The sequence below is a fragment of the Diuraphis noxia genome, unplaced genomic scaffold (genome assembly GCF_037042655.1).
Source record: "Diuraphis noxia isolate RWA-SAM2 unplaced genomic scaffold, SU_Dnox_SAM2 contig0001, whole genome shotgun sequence".
Lineage (NCBI taxonomy): Eukaryota > Metazoa > Arthropoda > Insecta > Hemiptera > Aphididae > Diuraphis > Diuraphis noxia.
The window spans coordinates 43,810,213-43,832,446 of NW_028301711.1; the positions used below are offsets into that span (position 1 = coordinate 43,810,213).

The 22,234-nt window shown below is 29.3% G+C and overlaps 1 protein-coding gene across 3 annotated transcripts; it reads left to right on the plus strand.

Annotated features, from left to right (window-relative positions):
* The first annotated feature begins 2,450 nt into the window (after positions 1 to 2,450).
* Ubr3 (Ubr3 ubiquitin ligase) lies at positions 2,451 to 22,009 on the plus strand. Of its 3 annotated transcripts, none has more exons than XM_015513183.2 (24): positions 2,451 to 3,166; positions 3,249 to 3,600; positions 3,670 to 3,883; positions 6,172 to 6,327; positions 6,394 to 6,589; positions 6,667 to 6,970; positions 9,582 to 9,968; positions 10,168 to 10,347; positions 10,442 to 11,117; positions 11,200 to 11,342; positions 11,428 to 11,669; positions 11,747 to 11,913; positions 12,012 to 12,703; positions 12,811 to 12,954; positions 14,272 to 14,471; positions 14,552 to 15,322; positions 15,424 to 15,807; positions 16,318 to 16,484; positions 16,603 to 16,936; positions 17,009 to 17,462; positions 18,885 to 19,097; positions 19,228 to 20,687; positions 20,966 to 21,105; positions 21,184 to 22,009. In XM_015513183.2, the coding sequence occupies exons 2-24, from the start codon at positions 3,267 to 3,269 to the stop codon at positions 21,299 to 21,301; spliced, it is 8,076 nt and encodes a 2,691-aa protein (XP_015368669.2). In that variant the 5' UTR covers positions 2,451 to 3,166; positions 3,249 to 3,266; the 3' UTR covers positions 21,302 to 22,009. The 3 variants fall into 3 exon arrangements, with proteins under 3 accessions (XP_015368669.2, XP_015368672.2, XP_015368671.2); XM_015513186.2 differs by having other exon boundaries at positions 14,275 to 14,471; XM_015513185.2 differs by having other exon boundaries at positions 2,452 to 3,166; positions 14,555 to 15,322.
* Positions 22,010 to 22,234: the final 225 nt, after the last annotated feature.

Consider the following 22,234-nt stretch of genomic DNA (forward strand, 5'->3'; position numbering starts at 1 on the left):
TGCTTATGAAAACTACTCAATGCATCAACTAGATTCTCTTTCCAACCGGATAAGTTACTGATGTGGAAAATCAAAGCATTATAAATATGTGTTTACTTTATTATTTTCATTCCGAATGTATCAAAATTTCACCTTATAATATCACAATTATTCACTAATATATTAAAGAAAAATATTTTGTTGACACTTACACTTTCTATTTCCTAATCTATATGATAATATCAGCTAGGCAGCCTGATTCTGGCATCAACAGGGAAAATTCCTTAGATTAATAGTACCTAGTTTATTTAGTATCTACATTATGGGATTTGCATGGGTAAAACTGTTTGAGAAAATAAATATTGCAAAAATATTGAAAAGAATTGCGTAGAGTTATATTTTAGTATAATTTTAAATTACCTATTATATACAATTATAATTTTAAAGAATATTTTATAGCACAAAATCTAGTTGTCGCTTTTTTTCTTTAGTGCGAAACGATCGATAACATACCTATCGATTTAAATTTGCTTGTGCACAGTGTGCACACTCAAAAGAGCTAAACCTAACTTAACCACTAATCAGTAACCTGATAAGTTACCTAAATATTTTTTAATATTTTCATAGTTTAAAATGCGCGTTCTGGCGTACAAGTCAAAACTCACAAGGATTCAAAACAAAAGATATGTTGGGAAAATATTCAGAGTTACAATTAATGTATGCTTCAATAGCTGAATTTGGACAGTCTTTTCTGGTTTGTTAGTCTATTTTCTTTTCTAAAGTTGAATTTCTGATGGTAGTATTTTTATATCCAGAAATTCAGAATACATTTCAAAGTCGTTTGTATATATTTCAAATTTGTTACACATTTTTGGTAACAACTTGTGCAGTGGAGAAATTTGTTTTTTGTGATTATTAAACCTTGACTGGAGCTATTCAATGAAATCGTCAAAAAAGGAATAGCTGTTGTTATGCGATAATATTATTCAGGCGAATTTGTAACAATATTAATTCGATGTTTTTGACGTCCAATTTTTTTAACGATTCTTGGTATTTGTATGTCTTCTACGTTTTCAAATGATTTTATAAAATCCTTAGATCATTTTAAAATCTTGGTTAATGTAACATCCAAAAAATTATTCAGAAATATTATAGGGTCGCAAGTACGCGTTACATGGCACACCACAGAACTGATACATTCAATGATACTAATATTTGTTCCAATATAGGTTTTTGTACTGAATACTGATGTATCATGTACGTATTTAATGTGTACAATAAATTTATTAATAATGCTGAAAATATCATGATGTTTATCGACTTTTCGTTATGAAATGGTAATATAGGCGATAATTTGATAATTTATTGATCGATAATATATTAAGTACCTTTTGCGTCCGTCGACTAAACGTCTTTAACAGTGTGTGATTTATCTATAATATACAATAATACCTATTTTACTATATAAAACGGTATCGGAATTTGTATTAGCTCAATTATAATAAAATGTGTAACAATATAATCAAACATATTATATAGACTATAATATAGTTACCATATTATTAGGTAGCCACATGGCAAATTATTATCATAATTAAGTTGCTTACATAAATTAAATTTATTAACTAAAAAATGTTTTGTTGTGGGTGGAGGAGGGGGTTCGAACACGAAGTTCCATGCAAGAGGAACGATTTTTTCATGGAAGTTATAGCCACAACCTTAAAAAGCAATGCTATTAAGTTATTGTTAATTTTTTTCATATTTTAAAAATTAGATACCAGTATGACAATTTATTGACAATGTAAATTCAGATCGCAGCTTTACTTGTTTATTTTATAATATAATTAAGGATGTAAAGATTAAATTAAATTAAGTTAAATTGCATAGTTTTATAAATATTATTATGTTAATGATGTGAATAATTATTTAAATATAAGTATATTGTTTAAAAATTGAATAAAAAAGAATAATTATGTATTAAATTGATACGGGGCATTTTTTCCTACAGTCGGGACTACTTTTTTTTCTGGGGATTTTTTCTCTAGATTCTTGAAATAATATTGATTATTTAAGGGACGTACTACGTCAAGTTCATCGCATGATGAAGTAAATGTTTTTACGTCATGCACATGCTACGCCGTAATCACAGACTTATATTTAGTAAGTTCTATACTAAAGTATATTTATAAGTTTATTATTATTACTAAATAGTAAATATAAGCCTGGACTAGTAATGTAATGTCATAATGTGATCAGGTCCCGCGTATACCATAATATACAAATTGTATATGATCTTGTATAAAATGTGTGTGCCTCCACTAAAGTTATCATAAGTGCGGTCCATCCGGTTACGAAAATGATACGATACCGCAGCCATGGTTGTAGTAGCAATAGTGGTATCCTCCGTGCTATCACAACATTCGTGTACGGCCGACCACACTACCACAGTATTTTCCCTTCTACCGTGCGCGTTCGGACGAATTTATGTTTTTATGTATTGTCCGACTGGTGTAGGCGGTGAACAGTGGTAGTGGTGGTGGTTGTGGTCTGTGGTGCCGACAAGTGATATAATCGTCGTCGTTTTTCCTTTTCTTCTTTTTCATGCCCGTTGTCCGACTCGCATGTTAAATTGTTAACGCACTACTTTTTATGACAAGGAAATTTTATTTTTTATTATTTTTTCGATTTGAATGTTTTAAATTTCACATGCTCAATATTCGTGAGTTATTGTATGATTATTTTTCGCATTATCGTTGAGTCGCGCACGTACGTCATTCACATAGTATTACTATCATCGTCGTTGTTGTGTCACTTTTCTCTGTGCACGAACGGACTACGTACCGAAGGCTCTCAGTGACGATATTTTCTAGCCGAGTTTTTTCGATATTTGCAAATTTGTTGACCGTCTTCGGGTTACAATTACACGTGGCCCGTGTTCCACTGCGTTTGTTTACATACCATCGTAGTGGCATGAACGTCACGCTGATTGTGGCGTCGTGCTCAATGAATTAGCGAGTGTGTTATATTGTGAATATCTGAAATTCAATTTTCGCGTCGGAAAGCGTACCGACAAAAGTAATAGTCAAGAAGTATTTCACAATTCCAAATTCTTAGTGTCAACATTCACATCACATGCGGCATATGGAGAAGTTTTTGAATAGAACTTGCACGCCATGTTGAATGAGTCGTATGTATTGTTCGCTATGATGTTGACGTCTTACTTGCACCAATCAAACTACCACACAATCTTGTTTGTTCAATACGTTTAGATATATATTTGATATACTATGATAATGGACACTACTTCCACTGCTGATACGGCACAGCAGCAGTCGCCTGCTTATGGTCTCATGAAACGGGGAAAACGTGGTGCAGCTGCACTCATTGCAGCTGCTTGTTGTAATACCCCAGTTGTTGCGACTACCATCTCGCAACAGCAGCAAGATGATGGTGGTGGAGATACAGCTGCAGCTGATTCTGCTCTGACTCGTTGTAAGTTACTGGACGAAATGCTGGATGTGATGCTTAATCCATATGATGCGATTAGCGAGTGGAATAATTTGGACTGGATACGCTGGTTGATGGCTGGTGGTAAAACCCTAGATGAATTTAGTAGTGCAGGTAAGTTTCAATTTTAACCATTTCATTACTTATGTATGATTTATTATTCAAATATTCTTTATTTTTTAGTCAAAGTTTATGACTATGGTACATGTTGTGGCCTTGTTTGGACGGCCAATTATGTAGCATATAGATGTCGTACTTGCAGTATATCTCCTTGTATGTCCCTGTGTGGAGATTGTTTTAAGCGTGGTGATCATACTGGTCATGATTTCAATATGTTTCGTTCTCAAGCAGGAGGGGCATGTGATTGTGGAGACACAAGTGTAATGAAGCCTGATGGGTAATGTGTATTCAAATATATCTATTTTTATCTTTTTATATTTAAATATTTCTAATTGATATTTTACAATGATCATTGATCACACTATTTTGGTGCAGAAATTTTAATAATATTTATAAGTTACAAAAACTAGATCAAAGTCGAAACTAATTTTTTTGTTGAGTAAAAAATAAGTTATTTGATATTAAAAACATTAATATAAAGTGGAAATATATATTCGTTTAAATCAATTCACCTTATATTAGGTACATTTTATGGGGTAAATAATGAATAATATCAGAATTAGGTAATTTTAGTTGGTTAATAAATAAATAAAAAATTAATATCTATTAAAATCACAACCCATTGGTATTTTACGGATAATGTCCAAAAACAGGTATATTCAAATTCTCTAGATAACAATCCGTTTTACACATTTCCTGTGAATAGAAATACCAAAATTGTGGAAATGGGATCTTCTTTGGTTAATGTGAACATTAACTTTATCCATTATGCAATGGATAAAATAAATAATCAATAAAATAAGATGATATAAATACTAATTGACAAATCATTATTTTTTATATACTAGTTTAGATAGTTAATTATGTATTATGTTGAGATACTTCTCTTGTAGTTTTAAAAATAAGTATACCCACTATTAATAAATAGTAATATTTATTCAGGTATCTATTCCATTATAAACTAATGAAATATAAAAATAATTTATTAACATTCAATTGAAAACATTTTCATAAACATAAATAAACTTAGGCTTTGTTTTAATTTATAGTCAAATTTTCAATTATATATCATAATATTTTAATTTTTTTAAACGTATATGGTTCTCATTGTTTTTATTCATTTTATTAATTAAAACATTAACTAAATTTCTTTTTTTGATTACTCTTTAAGTATATGTGTATAAAAAATCAGATAGTACTGTAATAATGTTTTAAATAATATAGTATTAGCATTATATCAAAGAAAATCATTTCAATTTCTTCTTTTTATCAAATAGTACTTTACCCAATTAATGGTAGATTATATATAACTAGGAAACAGATTTATATGTAAATGCATATTTTTATTAAAACAAATCGATTTGACAAGAAATGTTCATGATTTAAATCATTCCTATTAAAATAATGCTACTTTTATTTTACATATTTATATGTATTTTGGTATAATAACATATTTCTTCATATTTTACTAATTTGTAATAATTTTTAAATATTTTATTATTTCATCATTCATATGTTTTCAAGCCATATTACTTAGGACATAAACAGTCATTTATCAGTATATTGTTGATATTTAGTAGTTATATTAGTTTTATAGTCCTTACCTTATTATCTTATTTAATTTTCATCCCACTGAATTTTAGTTTTATCGCACATACAATTACAAAATTAGAAACAAAAAACATGTCCTTATATGATTGTATGCAAATTGTCAAATCAGTGATTGAAAAATTAAAATTTGTAATTGGACCAATAGGAGATGTTGTAAAAAAGAAAATCTATGCTGTTACAAAAGAAAATCTAGGCTATATTGATTTTAAAACAATCAATGACATAATGAGTGGAAAAAAATTTAGAATTATCATCTTCCGATATTGCGTGGTTCAAATATGCTTCAATAATATCGGTTGATGTGGAACATCATTTAGCTGTTTTAAAAATATTTTGAGACCTAATAGGTGATTTATTTAATTAATATAAATAAATGTAAAAATAATATAAATAAAATAACATTTAACATTTGATAATTTAAAATTAATTCTAATAATTCAATGCTAAAAATCATTTTGATAATTTAATAATAATAATTTTATTTTTTCCCACATGTTTAAAAGTTTTTAGCACATATTTTATTATATTTTAGCTTCCATATATCTGCATATTTCTGAATTTTTATTACATATAAATCCGTTCCCTATTTATAACTTACCAGTGTAATGAACGAAAAAAATTGTTATAGTAATAATATTTTTACTTAATCTGATAACAGGTATTAATACTGTTTATATTATCTGACTTTGGTACTTAATCCATAAAATGTACAAATAATATACTTTATATATCTACATAGTTAAGTTAAATAATATAAATTTTGTTTTTTATACCTTCAATATTAATATTACTAAAATGTCAGTATTAAATTTTAATAGTACTCAAATTGTTTCTAATTCCAACTTTGTATTACCAAGCTATATACATTTTTTACAATTATATAATGTACCTTTGATCTAATACATCAACAGTATTTGCTGAAAAAAATAAAATATTTTTCTTTTCTTTTTCAAGGTTTTGTCATAAGCATAGTAGTACAATCAATATTGATGGTACTAGTACAAGCAGTAATAGTGGTTGTAAACAACCTCCTGCCGATTTATTGAGGGTAGCTGAGAGAATAATGCCAAGACTTTTGTTACGACTAGTGCAGTATTTACGTGAAAACAGGTAGTTCAAGTTCACTTAGTGTAATATTTACCGAATTAAAATTATAAATATTAAATTTGTTTTTAGTAAAATTGCCGATTCTAGAACAAGTAATACTCATGTACCACCAGGAGGTGTTGGAGGTGCTGGTGCTGGAATGACAAATCAGCAACATAATTTATTACTTATAGACTTGGACCCTTTTTTGGGTATGCTACATGAATTTGGTGCTCTTGGAGCTGCTATGCGACGTGTCATGACTGTGTCTTTAACCAATGAAAGAGTATGATTTTTAAAACATTATCAATAATGAAAGAATTTAAAAAATAACAATGAGATTTTCTTTTTAATCTCATATAGATATATCGATGGGCATGTGATTATTATAGTAGTGCTGGAAATTATAATTTTGGTAGTGATTCTAGTCTACAGCAACAACAGCAGCAACCACAACAGACTATTTATACTATATATACAGATAAGGTACGTCGCTATTATGCCGAAGCTATACATCAATACACTGCATCAACATCATTGCCGTCATCAAGTAGTAGGCGACAACGTCGCAGTAATACAACAATTGGAGATTCTATTCATGGCAGTAATAGTCTTAGTAGTTCTGAAGAAGATGATGATGATGACGACGATGATGAATTTAGAGAAGGTAAATTTTAAATTTTATATCATATTACTATAAAAATTATTCTTATTAAAAAAATAAATACATTTTTATATTTTATTACCTAATTTACTTAAATGGTATTTTATAGATTTAATATTTTATAATTAAAACAAAAAGTTTTTTTTTTAAATGACTGATTTATACTTGTTAAAAATAGTTCCAAAGGTAATTTTACATATCTAATCTTTTAACCTATCTGTAGAAAATAATTTTATGTTCAGAAACTATTTTTTACAACACTATAAGTAAGTTACTATTAAAAGTGTGATTTTGAAGAACCAGGCTTTTATAAAAAAATTAACAACTATGAGGCTGAATTTATTTTTTCATTCAAGGTAAAATTAGATATGTTAATTAAAATTGTATTAACCCCTAGAATACATGTTTCAACGGTCTAAAATACTAGTCTTTTAGACATTTGTTTAAAGATTTTAGTTAGTTAATTTTACTTAAATTCCTTTTAATTAGGGAATTAATTACAATTAACTGTATACAAGCTGATGTCAGTAATATAGAAGTGTTTATAGTTCATTATTAGATGTTACCTATTAATATAGCATCTAAAGGATCTTGAGCATGTTTAGAAAAACTCAACTATGGATTATTTTTAAATAGTGTTTCACATTAATTGTATTTTCAAAACTCATTCATTGTGACTGGTGAGATCATTGATAGTCGACTATCGTACGCTTTACAGTTTACAGTGTTTAATTAATTAAAGAACATTTGCATGTATACTCGTGAATATTTTAAATGCGTTTATTCTTAAATATAATCTCTACTTGAGCAAAGCTAAAATTGATTTATGCAGTGGCGGCTCGTAGATAGGGGCGATGGGGTGATCGCCCCCCTTCTAAAATTATCATTTATTACTAATTTATAAGTTAAATATTAAATTTCTCATTTATATTTTAGTATAATATTGTCAAAAATAAAAATTGTATTTCCTACATTTACACTAATACATATTATGAAAACATTATCAGGTAATGGGAGTTTAAAAATAAATAATTTGACGCTTTAGCTTCTGAGAATCGATAATCAATAACAATTTGCCAGGACCGACGAGCAGCACATGCGATGCTTGGGCGATGTTAAAAGTCGCTCGTCATTACTATGGTTGGAATACAAAAAATAAGAAGGGGGAACACAATAATAATACTGCTACTAGGGCGATGATTTTAATCGCCCATTGGCCTTTATGCACGGATTCCAATTTCCGAACTTGCGTATTTATTATTTACTTGGTGCGATTGTAACTCTAATCAATTCTATCTATAAAAAAGTGTTGGCAATTTAGAATTATAATAATTTATATGTATTAAGCTATTAAACAGATTAAAATAAATTATTATTATTAATATTATTTGTGTTTGATACTTTCCATAAATAAGCAATTTTATATCGCCCTCCCACTTTGAGAGCACACAAGCCGCCACTAGATTTATGATATTTATCTGATAATTAGTTTCTAAACTGGTCATAATTTTAGTATAAAATTTGCTTATTTATTGAGAATAAAATGATTTTTGAAATAGTTATCAATTTGTTTTTTATTTTATGTATATTATTTAAATTTCATAGGTTTTTAAGTTCCATGTGATGGTCTGCAGAATAATATTTATTATGTAGTTTTTTTATTTTTTAATATTTATAAGCATCAATATTTATATTAATTGTATGTTATATTTATACAATAAAATATATAATGGTAGGTAATTTTAGGAAATAACTTTACATATTATACACTTAAATTAGTTGTGTATTTTTGCCATGTTTAATTTTTTTTATATTATTAATTAAAAGCATAGACAGTACTACAGGAGGGGCAGAGTATGCAACTGCCCCTCCTGTGGACCGTACGTATAAGATATCTCAGGCTTACAATAATAACATTCATATATTATTGCATTTAAATATTTTATTAATGCTAAAAGACTGCTATCATTTCTTGATTACCTAGTAATTAGTGTAGTAGTATATAGTTTGTTGTATGCTGGAACTTAGATAAGATTCTTATCCTGATAAAGTGATTTGCGCGAAAAATAGAATAATATGTACTCATAGATAATATATTATCTATTTATGTACCACGATTTCATAGATAAAAATATCTTAAATTGTGAATGTACTAACGGTATATTTACACTGTTTTCTGGCCCCCCTTGTCAAGAGGGTCTAGTACCTCCTCTGATTAAAAGACCTTCAGCAACAAGGGACCATTAGGTGTAAAACAGGCTTGTACATAAATATAAATTAAAAAAAATGTTAATAAACATCTTAACATTTTTATTATACATTACCTAACCTATTGCGTACTATCATATTTTATTTTTATATTACGATAACTTTAGGTATTTATCTTATGTTATAAATGTTGACCATTGTCTATGCCATATGAATAAATAATAAATAAAATGTTGAATTAATTTTTAATATCTACTTTGGTATTTCCAATTATTTCTGTATAATATTTTATACTTAAGCAATAACTGAATTAAATTATTTTTAACAATTAAATCACGATTGAATACATAGTTGATAATTATTTATTACATAAATATTGAATATGGAATGTTGATGTATTTTTTAGATGATTGGCTCGTTGATGGTCAGATTAGTAGAAGACGTAAAAACAAACTGAATCATTCCAGTTTTTTGCAAGAGATTGTTTTTTGGACTGTACGATATGAGTTTCCTCAAAAAATGGTCTGTTTTCTGTTGAACATGTTGCCTGATGCCGCATATAAAGAAGCATTAACTGAAGCATTTGTTATGCACTATGGATGTGTAGCTCGTGTTTTGGCCACAACAAGAGACTCAGATACCCTTTCTAACCATATTGTTCATATTAGTGTTCAATTGTTTAGTAATGAAGCATTGGCTACACGGATGGTCGACAAATTAGGATTGCTGAGAATAATGGTATCAAGTTTAAGGCGCATGATGAAAAAAATACTGATACCTTCAACATTACATGGTAAATTATTAATTCAATTATGAGTTTAGGATTACAAATTAAAATTGTATAAATTGAATTAATTTAAAATATAGTGGAATTTAATTCAGATTTAATTCATAATTTAATTTAATTTAATTCATAATTCAGATTTCTTGATATTTCAATAAAGTATAATTCTTATATTTCATTATATAATTATTTATTTATTACATTATAGATCCCATGAAAAACCGACACAGGGTTGTAGATTGTTCAAAGGCTGTTATGAAAGAGCATTGTTATTGGCCATTGGTTAGTGATCTAAATAATGTATTGTCGCATAGGCCGATTGCTGTTAAATTTATGTGTGACGACCGTTTATTGGATTCATGGTTTTCATATTTATCAATGTTTCAAGGTAAATTTCATGTTTGTTTAAATTAACGATTTATGATATATCTAATAAATATACAATAAATAAACTAGTAATTAAAAAACTTAAATTATTATAGGAATGAATGTTAATTGTCGAGAGTTGGGACATCATGTTGAATTTGAACCAAACACTTATTATGCTGCTTTTAGTGCTGAACTTGAAGCTAGTGCATATCCAATGTGGGCCATGCTATCTCATCTCACATCTGCTGACACATTGTCACTATCCTTCCGCGTGTTACGTGCTTGTCTCAAACGTCTACGTAAATGGCTCATAGATGTCGGTTACTACCATGATCAGGACCATGGTAATGTTTGTGGTGGTACTGCGTCCTCTTCTGCTAACTACATTACAAATGCTTCCACGACTATAATTCGAAGATTAGATGATCGTCATCAGTTCACTTTTCACCTGCCTTTGCATCGGTATTTGGCAGTATTTTTGTGTCAAGCTGTGCGCGCTCAAGGTGCTCGTATAGAAGACATAATACCACGAAGCAGCACGGATGATTCAGCAGATAGAGATTCATTGTTAATGGCAATTGCTGCACATCCTGTACGCGCTCAATCAGCATTCTACGAAATTATGCAGGGTGCATGGGTGCGTAATGGCTTACAAATTAAAGGCCAAGCTATGACGTACATCCAATCAAATTTTTGTATATCCATGGTAGATGCTGATATTTATTTACTTCAACTTTGTCTATCTGAATTATCAGATGCCAACATATTCATGTCTTTAATATTGGAAAAGTAATTATTATTTATTATCTATTATATTATATTATTATTGTTTAAGTTGGTAAATAACTTTTAATTGCTGTTGATGTTGTAGGTTTAAAGTGTATGATTGGATGCATGTAGTCAAACATGGTGGATTACCTCAAGTTATGGATTCGGAGGAATATGACGCTGCACCTAGTATGGAGGGATTATTAGTTTTCCTTGCCACTTTAATAGGTGTCCGTACCAATTTATGTTAGTAGTAATTAAACATAATTGATAATATTAATTTATTAAGAAATAAATTAATATAAAATAAAATAACTTTACTATTTATTAGGTTCCGATGAAGATTATGATTATTGTCAATCACAATTAGAAATGGTCACATTATTATGTGTTTCTGATAAAACACACAGTCAATTAATGGAATTAATGCCTGAACGATGTGGTGGAATTCAAACTAGTGCCACAACTACCTCAAGTCCTAATACTAGTAGCGATGGCACATCTCGAAATCCTCCCTCCATTGACCAAGAATCTCCACCAGCTATGCGTGATTTTGAAACTGTATTACAAGCTGTAAGATAAATTTTTTTTATAATCTTAGACATTAAGTATAGAAAATATTTCATGATTATGTTTAATTGCAATTCAAGGTAGCTGAGTATAAGAGACCTCAGTTTGAAGCGTCTGGAAACATGCAACAAGGACTATATGTGCCTTTAGCACATGTCTGGCAAAAATTGTATGATCCAGTGCATGTGCTTTTGAGAGCTGTTCATAGACGTGACTTTCAATCATCCATGGACCGTTATACAACATTGTATGTTATTAATTATGTATATAATTTTTAAATTAATAATAGAAAACATAATATGATTTATTATTTTTCACTTATTATTTTATTTTTTTGGTATGTAGCATGCGTAGTGTTGGATTGTTGAAACAAAATCAAAATACTTGGCCACCGTATAGGATGCCACAGAAACACCATCCAGCATACCGCAATCCTTGTAGAGCACTGTTATCTAAGTTATTTCACGCTGTTGTCTGGCATTGCCTATATCGTTCAGCAGTTTACCGAGATATAAGTGAACATACACTTAGTCTACTGATCTATCTTCTTGACCAGGCTTGGATATTTTATAGTAACTCTCCTGTTGATAATAATCAACAGCAACCAATGGATATAGATCCTCCAGCTAAGCAGTCTGCATCGTCATCTTCAACAGCTTCATCTGGAGAATGTTCCTATGAAAGCCCTAATATCAAAAGCTGTCCTAAAAGAAAGATTAAAATAACCGTAGCAGATGCAAGTAATTCTGACAGTGAAACAGCTAATGCCAAAGAAACAACACTTCTATTGTTGAATCGTTGGTATGATCATGATGATTTGGCACACAATTTGTGTACTACTATTACACATGTTGAGTTGCCACCACCATACTACCATTATTTTTTTGGCGAAGAAGCAGCTAATACTACTTCTAATGCTACAGCTGCCTCGACAATGGCTACCAATTTATTTGATTATTTCACATCGTCTGTAGCAGCAGCTGCTTCAGTGGCTAGCTCTTCATCACCAACCACTGCTTCTCACAACTTTGAACCTGGTGAGAATAATTATTAATTCATACAAAAATGATCAATGAATTTAATGCTTTATTCAATAATGTAATTAATAATTAATAAGCAATTATCAATATATTTGGTTTTGTAGGTAACTCACAACAACAGTCTAATGTTGTTCCATCTTTGGCTACAATAGCTGGCAACGAAATACCTCTTGCTAGTTCTTCCCTTCCAACTCGTCCACCTTTTTATAGCTTAAATGCTGCAGCAGCTGCTACATCATCTACAATGGGTAATACATACTATACATATTAAAATACCTTTATCAAATACAATCAATTTATACTACTATTTAATGTTTATATGGTTGGTGTTTTGTTGAAGTGCCTAACCCACCAAAAATCATACATCATCCTTTTGTTATAAATATTTTCAGAAAAATAAGAAAATTATTTATAATGTTCATTAGCTAAGTACTATTTATATTATAACAATTTTACTTAGTATATTGTACCCTTTTTATAAAATATGAATATGTTATAAGGGTGTACACAAATATTATTTTTACTTGTTTAGGAAGTTAATAATTACCCTAGTTAAACTATAAATGTTTAAACACAATACAGTAGGGTCTCGATTATCCGAACACAGGCTAATCCGAAAGACGCGGTAATCCGAACGGGCTTGAGAATTATCTTATCGCCATAATATGTACATACTACATAATATGTACATATTATGTATGTATTTATAAATAATATTTTCCGGTAATAAAGTTTTTCAATTATGTGGGACAAGGCTACCAATTCATAACGGGAACCAATGTACAAAAAAAAATCAATATTTTAAATGGTAAAGTTCATAATTAATATTAATATTTTTATGTATTCAATGTCTTTTGAAATAACGAGTTTTTACACGATTAATACAAATAAAAATAAAATTTCATATTTTAAATAAAAATAAAATTGATGTTTTTTTTTTAAGCCATAGGTAATCCGAACAAATCGCTAATCCGAACGACCCCTTTCCCCAATCTCGTTCGGATTATCGAGACCCTACTGTAATTGTGTTAAATGTTATTATTATCTAAATATCAATTGGAACTTTAGAGCTTCTAAAATAATATTTTATTGTCAAAGAAGTTCTTAGTTAATTAATAACAATATGAAGTACAATACATTGAAAGGTATATGAATATTGTCATTATTACTCATCAGTAAGTTCTAATAACATTCAAATATTTTGACAAAAATGATCTATTTAAACATTATCTGATCAAATGTATATTACTCTAGGTTTTAGTGATTTTTTCTAGTATAATATTTTATATAAATTATTAACTTTTTTAATTATTACAAGTAAGGATTAAAAATTAAAATATGTGATTAATCTTTTAAATTTATAAAATAATTATTTTGTTAATTACCCATTTTGAAAAAATGTAATTATAGTTACGATCTTCAACAAAGCACCATTAATATTATTCATTTTTATTTTTTTAGTTAAACAATTTTCATTTACTTAATGTCTATAACATAATATATTATAACTTGTTATAATTATTACATAAATAATGTGACATTATTTTTTTTTTTTTTTTTTTTAGCAGATTCTGCGTTGAATCGTGTTAAACAACGTTTACAATTCTTACGGCCTCCTCCACCAAAAACAGATTCACCTATACATGACCAAAATCAGTCGTCATCATCATCTTCAGTTATAATTGATCTTACTGTACCTGAATTTCCATTCGAGGCTGTGGCAAATAATGATAATGAAGCATCAATATTTGGTGTTGATAGAAATGTAAGTGATGATAAATAGTTAGTATGTTTCTATTCAAATTGTACCTATAGATTATTATAACAAATTGATGTTTTTATAAGCAGGCAGTAATACAAGTTGATGACCAACAAAATTCATTGGTTTGTATAAATGAGAGCATCATTTCCTTACTTTTAAAATTGCACTCTCAATTGTCGGGTGAACCAGATTCATATCAACTACCTATAATTTTAAACCAATCAGCATCAGAAAATGATAATACCAAAGAAGAAGTACCCCCTTGTGGTGATGGGGCATTTTTTGTGGGTCGTTTGTTAGATAGGATAGCTAGAGGGTCGACATCATGTTATGATTGCATATTGCGTACTAGAGTGGCATTATGGCCAATAGCAGTGGTAATGCGAGAAACAGCTTCACGAGATGATGAAGAGCGTGAGCGCCGGGAACGTAAGCGCCGGGCTCGTGACAAGCAGCAGCAAATGATGGAAGAAATGGCACGAGCGCAACGAGCATTCCTTGAAAGTGCACGTCGCTCTGGAGATCTAGATTCTACTGATACACAATCTACCTGTGCAACTGCTACAATTATGGAATGTGACATACCGGCTCCTACTGTGGATATATCCACTTCGATTACTTCTAGTAATGAAGCCTCTACTTCAACTTTAGCAAATAATATAGTTGAACTAGATGAAAACAGTAGTAGTAGTAATAGTACAACAACAACAACAAAAGAATCAGCTACCCATATTCGCGGATCTGATCAACATGAAACAATGTTGACTGTGGATTGTGTTATTTGTAATCAGACTGTGATCGTACAGATAGAGCAACAGCGTCAAGATCCTGTGGGACTAGTGATATTAGTTCAAGTATGTTTCTTTTAGAATTTTAGAGATCATTTTGAAAATAAATTCATTAATATAATTTTTATTATTAATACTATAAACTAATTTATATTATATCCTTGTAGGGTACAAATGTTTTAGCACACAGGAGACATATTGTTTCACAACCATTAGAGTCAACCAATTTATACAATGCCAATAATAGCAATACTACTGAGTATCGTCAACAACGACTGCAAGATACAGAAAAAGCTACAAATCTCACAAATAGTATTAAAGTTGAAAACAAATGTTTAGTCAACAGTGAACAAAATTATTATCATTATTGGCCTTCTTTACCACCGTTGAATTCACAGCTACATCATCAACAATCTACATCTGTAATAAATGACCCTAAATCACAACAACATAATCAATCAATTGTGACAACAATTGCTGATAATTATGACGCAACTACGTATGCATCGCATTCTGACCGCCGCAAACGACTATTGTCACAATATTTTAACGTGAGTTTCCTTTCTATTAATTATAATTCATTTACTGTTGAATTATATATAAAATAAAAATATATATATAAAAAAATAAATAAAATTTGATATAACTGAAAACCGTCGATAAAAGAATTTCATTTTTAAGCATTGTTTTTCTTTAGTTCTAAAATTCAAAGTCTGCAAGAAATTTAAAGTTTCTTGAAATTCTTCTAAAATGTATTATTATTATTATCATTATTATTATATAAATTAAACTTATTAAACGCTTTAAATATAACTGTGACTTATAAAAATTAATTTGTCAATGTACAAACTCAAGATATGCAAGGTTGTAATAAATAAGGAACTTAGTTCATGTTCAAGTTTATTTCTTGAAAGCTGATTTTGTTCATATCAAGTGTATACGATATAAACGCCATCTTTCCCAATCATATTATGTATACATTTATTAGCCATTAGTTCTTCTATTTACCTTAACTATACTGTTACACATTATAATTATTTTTTGATTCATTAATTTTGTAGAACTTGGATAAGGCTGATTTCGAAGTTGGATCCCTTACAACTACTACTAGTGCTACTCCTGTTGGTGGCAATGTCCATGTACAGACATGTGGTCATCACTTACATTTAAGGTGTTGGAGTTCATATCTTGCATCGTTACGCGGTGCTCAGCGTTTTAATTCAGACCGGTATGTTAAACATTAATTTTTTACACCATTACACAATTATTTGATTGCACCTATATGATGCTTTTAAAGGGTTGTTTTTATTTAATGACAAAAACAATTCATTTTTATTCTTTTACAGTGGTGAATATAGTTGTCCACTTTGTCGGCAATTAGCTAATTCCTTAATGCCGTTAATACCAGAATTTACTATTGAACAAAACCAGCAACAACGTGTCAGTACTCCTTATTCCACTATTATTACCTCGAGTGCTATGTCTGATGGTGTGAGCAAATTGACAGAACTAGTAAGACAGCAAGAATATGAATCACCGAAACCAGTACAATCTAGTGATGCTGTTTGCTGCAGTGAAAAGTCTGCCTCAGTTTTCATTGGCGATACAGAGAACATTGTTAATCGACATCCCTTGCATCAGAATGTTCATCATCATAATTTGAATGATGATTATTTTCTGGTTTGTATTTTCAACAGTATAATTATAAGTTTATGAAAGTAGTGAAATGTTATACAATATTTTTATTCTTAGATGCAGGACCAAGTACATGATATTATTCCTGCTGGTGGTGCAGAAGATGGAAATGGTGGTAATGGAGGAGAGGGAGACGATTTAGAAAGTGGAGAAGATCCTCTGTTGAATGCTGTTAATAGATGTGTGAGTGATATGATTACTACAACAGTAGTTACAGCAGCAGCTCAAACTGTATCATTGCCACATACATTATTGACATCAACTCAACGAGAAAAAATGTACAAGGTAAGATGGCATAGTGTTGTGTCTGTTGCTTGGACAAATATCCAAGTGGAATTGGTGCAGCGTAACAACAGTCTTATAGAACAACTGCAGCAAGAACAGTCATCATTACACCGCGGTAATAACAATTATCGTCACCTCAATTTGTTTTCTGCTACTGCAGTTAATGCTACAGACATCAATGGCAGCAATAATTACTATAATATGCTGCCTAAGCGTAATTGTATAGGTATGTATGTTTGAGTTCACCTCTGTGTTGTTTTCGTCTGACTAAGACATAACATAGTTAATTATACATTTAGAATAATCCATATTTCTATATTACTTTTAATATAAAAGGTAAATTGACCTTAATAAAATTTAAAGTTAAGAACATTATCCAGGATTCCTTGTAAGCATTTTTCAATATTTTACGTTTTGCGGATTTTAAACTTAGGGAAAAATATACATTTTAAAAATGGTTAAAAATTTTTTTTCAAAATTAACATAATATTATAAAAAATTTAATGTAGAATTTGGTATGTTGAGTTTTTGTAAGACAGAAACAATACATGCAGGTATAACATCCTTTTTACAAAAATATGTATGTTGTGTTTAATAAGCAAATAATAAATTTTAGTATAGAACATAATGTTACTATCAGATTTCAATTTTTACTCAGCAATACAATATACATAATATCTTATATTTATCCTGCTTTTAAAAATTATAGGACAATACATATATTGTATGTGATATATATGTCACATTTATATTGATTAAGTAATTTTGTCATGTTATGTCATGGATTTAGGTTTTATCCATATATGACCTGCCCATTCCAGACTTTTTCTTTTTATTTAATTTTTTTTTTCACCACTTTCATAAGTTTCTTTCACAACATTTTTCCACTGTATTTATATTATTTCTTAGTAGCACTATATAGACTGCATACACTTAAAGACTTATTAATGTTCCATCCAACTTTTATTTAAAATCTCCAAAATTTTTATTATGTAGAAAAACATTTTCGGCAGCAATATACATTTTGAAATTTTTGATTTTTGTGATTTTTGGAACTATCCACTTGTTTGTTACAATATTTTGATAAAAATAAGAGAAGCAATTATACATTTATGGAGAAAATAATATTATATTAGATATTATCTCATTGTTGCCAAAATATTTCAAATATTTTAAATGTGATGTCAATTTGTTCAAATTGTCGAGAAAAATACTCAATTTTAGTCACTTTCACATTCAAGTTATATAAAATTATTTATTTCAATAAAACTCTGTTCCATATTTTTTATTAATTAACCAATAAATTATGTTTTTAACTGATTGTTACGATTAAGTTAAAATATTTCACCATTTAAGTTATGTACATATTATTTGTTTTCAATTTATATATTTTTGAATAGCCAATTTTCATAGTCCCCACTGATATCAGGATATTTTTTTTACCAATTAATAATAATAAAACCTTAAAAAAGAAAAATTATTAATAATTTATAAACATTAATAATAATGAATCGTCCGAAAAATTAAATAGTGAAAAATATTTTTACAATATATATGTAACATGTTTACATCATATAGAATTTTTGATTGTATATTTTGACATTTTTAATATTTAAGTTAATAAGTGGTTTAATTTAAATTTTTTTAGCACCATTGTTAAAAGTGTTGCGTGTGAGTGCCCGGTCGTTGATGACCAAGTACCAGACTCCTGATTATAATCCCATTAGTGATGTTTGGTACAAATTAATCGGGTGTGAACAGCCTCGACAACAGTTGAGCAATTCTTATCCACCATTATTAATGCGTGATCCATGCTCTGTACTCTTACAACTTGTGTTGTTATTACCTACACTAGACCGCGGTTTGTATTATGTTTTTTAATTTCTACTTTTCCTTTTTTTCTTATAAAAATGTAAAAATTAATATTAATTTAATTTTTGTTACTAAAACCATACACAAATCTAATATTAATATTTCAATTATGTGTTTAGATTTGTTTGATACTTTAATCAAACTCACATACAACATGCAATTATATGTGGCCGCATTGAAAGTCGCTTCCACGTGGAATCGTAACTGTAAATTTAACCGCCCACAACATTGCAGTAGTCTTAATACAAGAAAACTATCAGCAAGAAATGAAGAAAGAACTGATGGAAGCTCTAGCGTTCGAATGGATTTAGATGACGGATACAATAATAAACTATCATCATTATCAATGGATATTACCGAAGTTGACAATACACTACCACTGGCACCTTTATTTTCACAAGTTGTAGCTTTGGCTAAAACTATAGTGTTTTTGTCTGATGATGATGAAACTGAAATAGTCAACATTGGTTCAATAGTTAATAACGATGATGAATTCATGATGCACCAAGATGATGAGAATGTTGAAAATATTGTAAGTGACGGCAAACTTGATGGGTCAATAAATGCTTCAGAAGATGATGGGGAAATATTGTTGATGCTAGAATCTTATGGAAGACGAAGTACACTTCCATTTTTGCGGTTTGCTGCTCTATTGAAAAAATATATTAATGGTGATGATGATGATAATATAGATGACCACCCTGAGTTAACAATACCATCACCGCAACTAAGTAATTTGATTGTAGAACAGAACAAACAAAGAGAACAACCATTAGATTGCCAAGTCATTTCTCCGCCACAGGTTGAAGTGGACTGTAATGTCGAGTTATCAACTACAAATGATAATCGCCATCATCAACATTGGTCAAACGACGATTATGAATACCTAATGCTCGCTCGGTATTTAAAACTGTTAAATAACAACGAGGAAGGCCATGAAATCAGTGACTATTATGAAGAAACCTATAACTCTAATTGTTCATACATTGAACGTAATGACTATCAAAACCAAACCAATTTTGAAAAAAGACATCATATGCCATTGCAGCCACCTTCTGCCATGGAAGCGGTCATATGGCCAGAATGGTCATATTCTACCGACGATAAAAATAATAAAATTTCGACAACTATTTCTCGTACATGGTTTACATCTTTTCGAGAATCATTGACAACCAAAATACCTAAAGCCACTATCATTGGTGAAAATTCTACTACCATAGTTTCTTCAGCTGCTGCTGAAATTGACCCAAATTCTAAAGCCACAACTTCAGCTAATATCATAATGGCCGCACGTATGTTGCTTTTTGCTGATTGTTGTGATAGCGGTGGTGTTAGCGATGGCACTAGAGCTGGTATCTTGGGTACCAGTCTTAGTTTATTCCCACCAATCACTTGGGCGGGGCCTCGATTGTTAAAGCTGCCACATCTGTATGACGATGTTTTCCAATACTATCATGGTAGGGCCTGTCATCGATGTCATGGCGTGCCACGAGAGACAAGCGTATGCTTGGTTTGTGGAACTGTCGTATGCCTGAAAGAAAATTGTTGCAAAACAAATCATATTTATGAAGCAGTACAAGTATGTGCATTTTTAGTATATGTTAATATTATTTTAATGTTAGAAAATAATAATTATTGATTGAAAAAAATTAACTTTATTTTTTATAGGATTCTAACTGTAAAATCTTGATAACCCTTATCCTTTCTTAAAATCTTCATAATCCATTTTTATTTTATTTTTTTACTTTTTAAATTTGTGAATTATATCATTAGTAATATGCAAATTTGAATAAATATAATTTATTATTACACAATATTACAAATTATTATAATATTGTGTTTTTTCTTGTATATTAGCATTCATTAGAATGTGGCGGCGGTACGGGAATGTTCTTGGTTGTGACTTCTAGTTCAGTTGTTGTAATTCGTGGCAAACGGGCATGTCTTTGGGGGTCTGTGTACCTTGATGCATTTGGCGAAGAAGATCGTGAACTCAAGTAAACATAATTTAATAAATTTGTTTGGTTTAACATTTGATTTAAATATAAACATATTTAATTATTGCCTTAAAACAGACGAGGAAAACCATTATATCTTAGTGCAGAACGGTACAGATTGTTGGAACATCAGTGGTTGGCGCATCGATTTGACCACACTAATAAGAAATGGGTATGGCACAGAGATGCATTGTAAATAAAATGGAGACAACAGTAATGATAATGGCTTCGATTATATTATGTATGTTGTAAACAATTTTTTATGATTATTGTTATTATTTACGTATGAACTATTATTATTTTTATTATTTTAACTATTTTACTCCAATTACAATTATATTAAAAATAATTATGTATATAGAATATGTTTATTGATGTGAATTAATTATTAATTATTATGTTGTGTGTATGTATGTAACATAGCATCCAATCTTATATTACCTTAATTAATATACATATGTAATAGCTACATATTTGTGCGCCGTGTTACTTACCATTTATTATTATTATTATTATGTATTTGTTTTTTGTTGTTGTAATAACTAAAAAACCGTCAACTGTATCACGACACCTATGTATACATTTGAATAATATATATTTAATAATAACATTAATAATGATGTAGAATGTTCAACTACTTTTTATACATAAATATTATTTTCATACTTTATTGTATTCCCTTAAATTGGATCTAAGTATTGAAATATTAATGTGTGGAAAATTTTAGAGAATTAACTGAATGCTTGTTCTTTAGGTGGGTAATCAACCCTCTCCACGTTTGTATTTATTTATCTGTGATAGGAAATAAAATAATATTCTTCATACCTGTATAGTATTTAATTAAAAAAAAAATATATTGTCATTTTTATAGTTAAATGCACTGATATTATTATAGTTATGACAATTTATGCATTTATATTTAACTTACCATATTAAATTTTCCTTAACTGAACGGATAATGAAATGCTAAATATTTGGTAAAAAGAAATAAGAAATACATATTCTTACGTAGTTAATAGGGATCGTGTTTAACCAATGAATCAAATGTTTAATTAGTGAAGTTGCATAGTAAACCGTTAAATAATTAAATAGTTGATTAGTAAAAAATCTTAAAAGTGTTGAATGTATA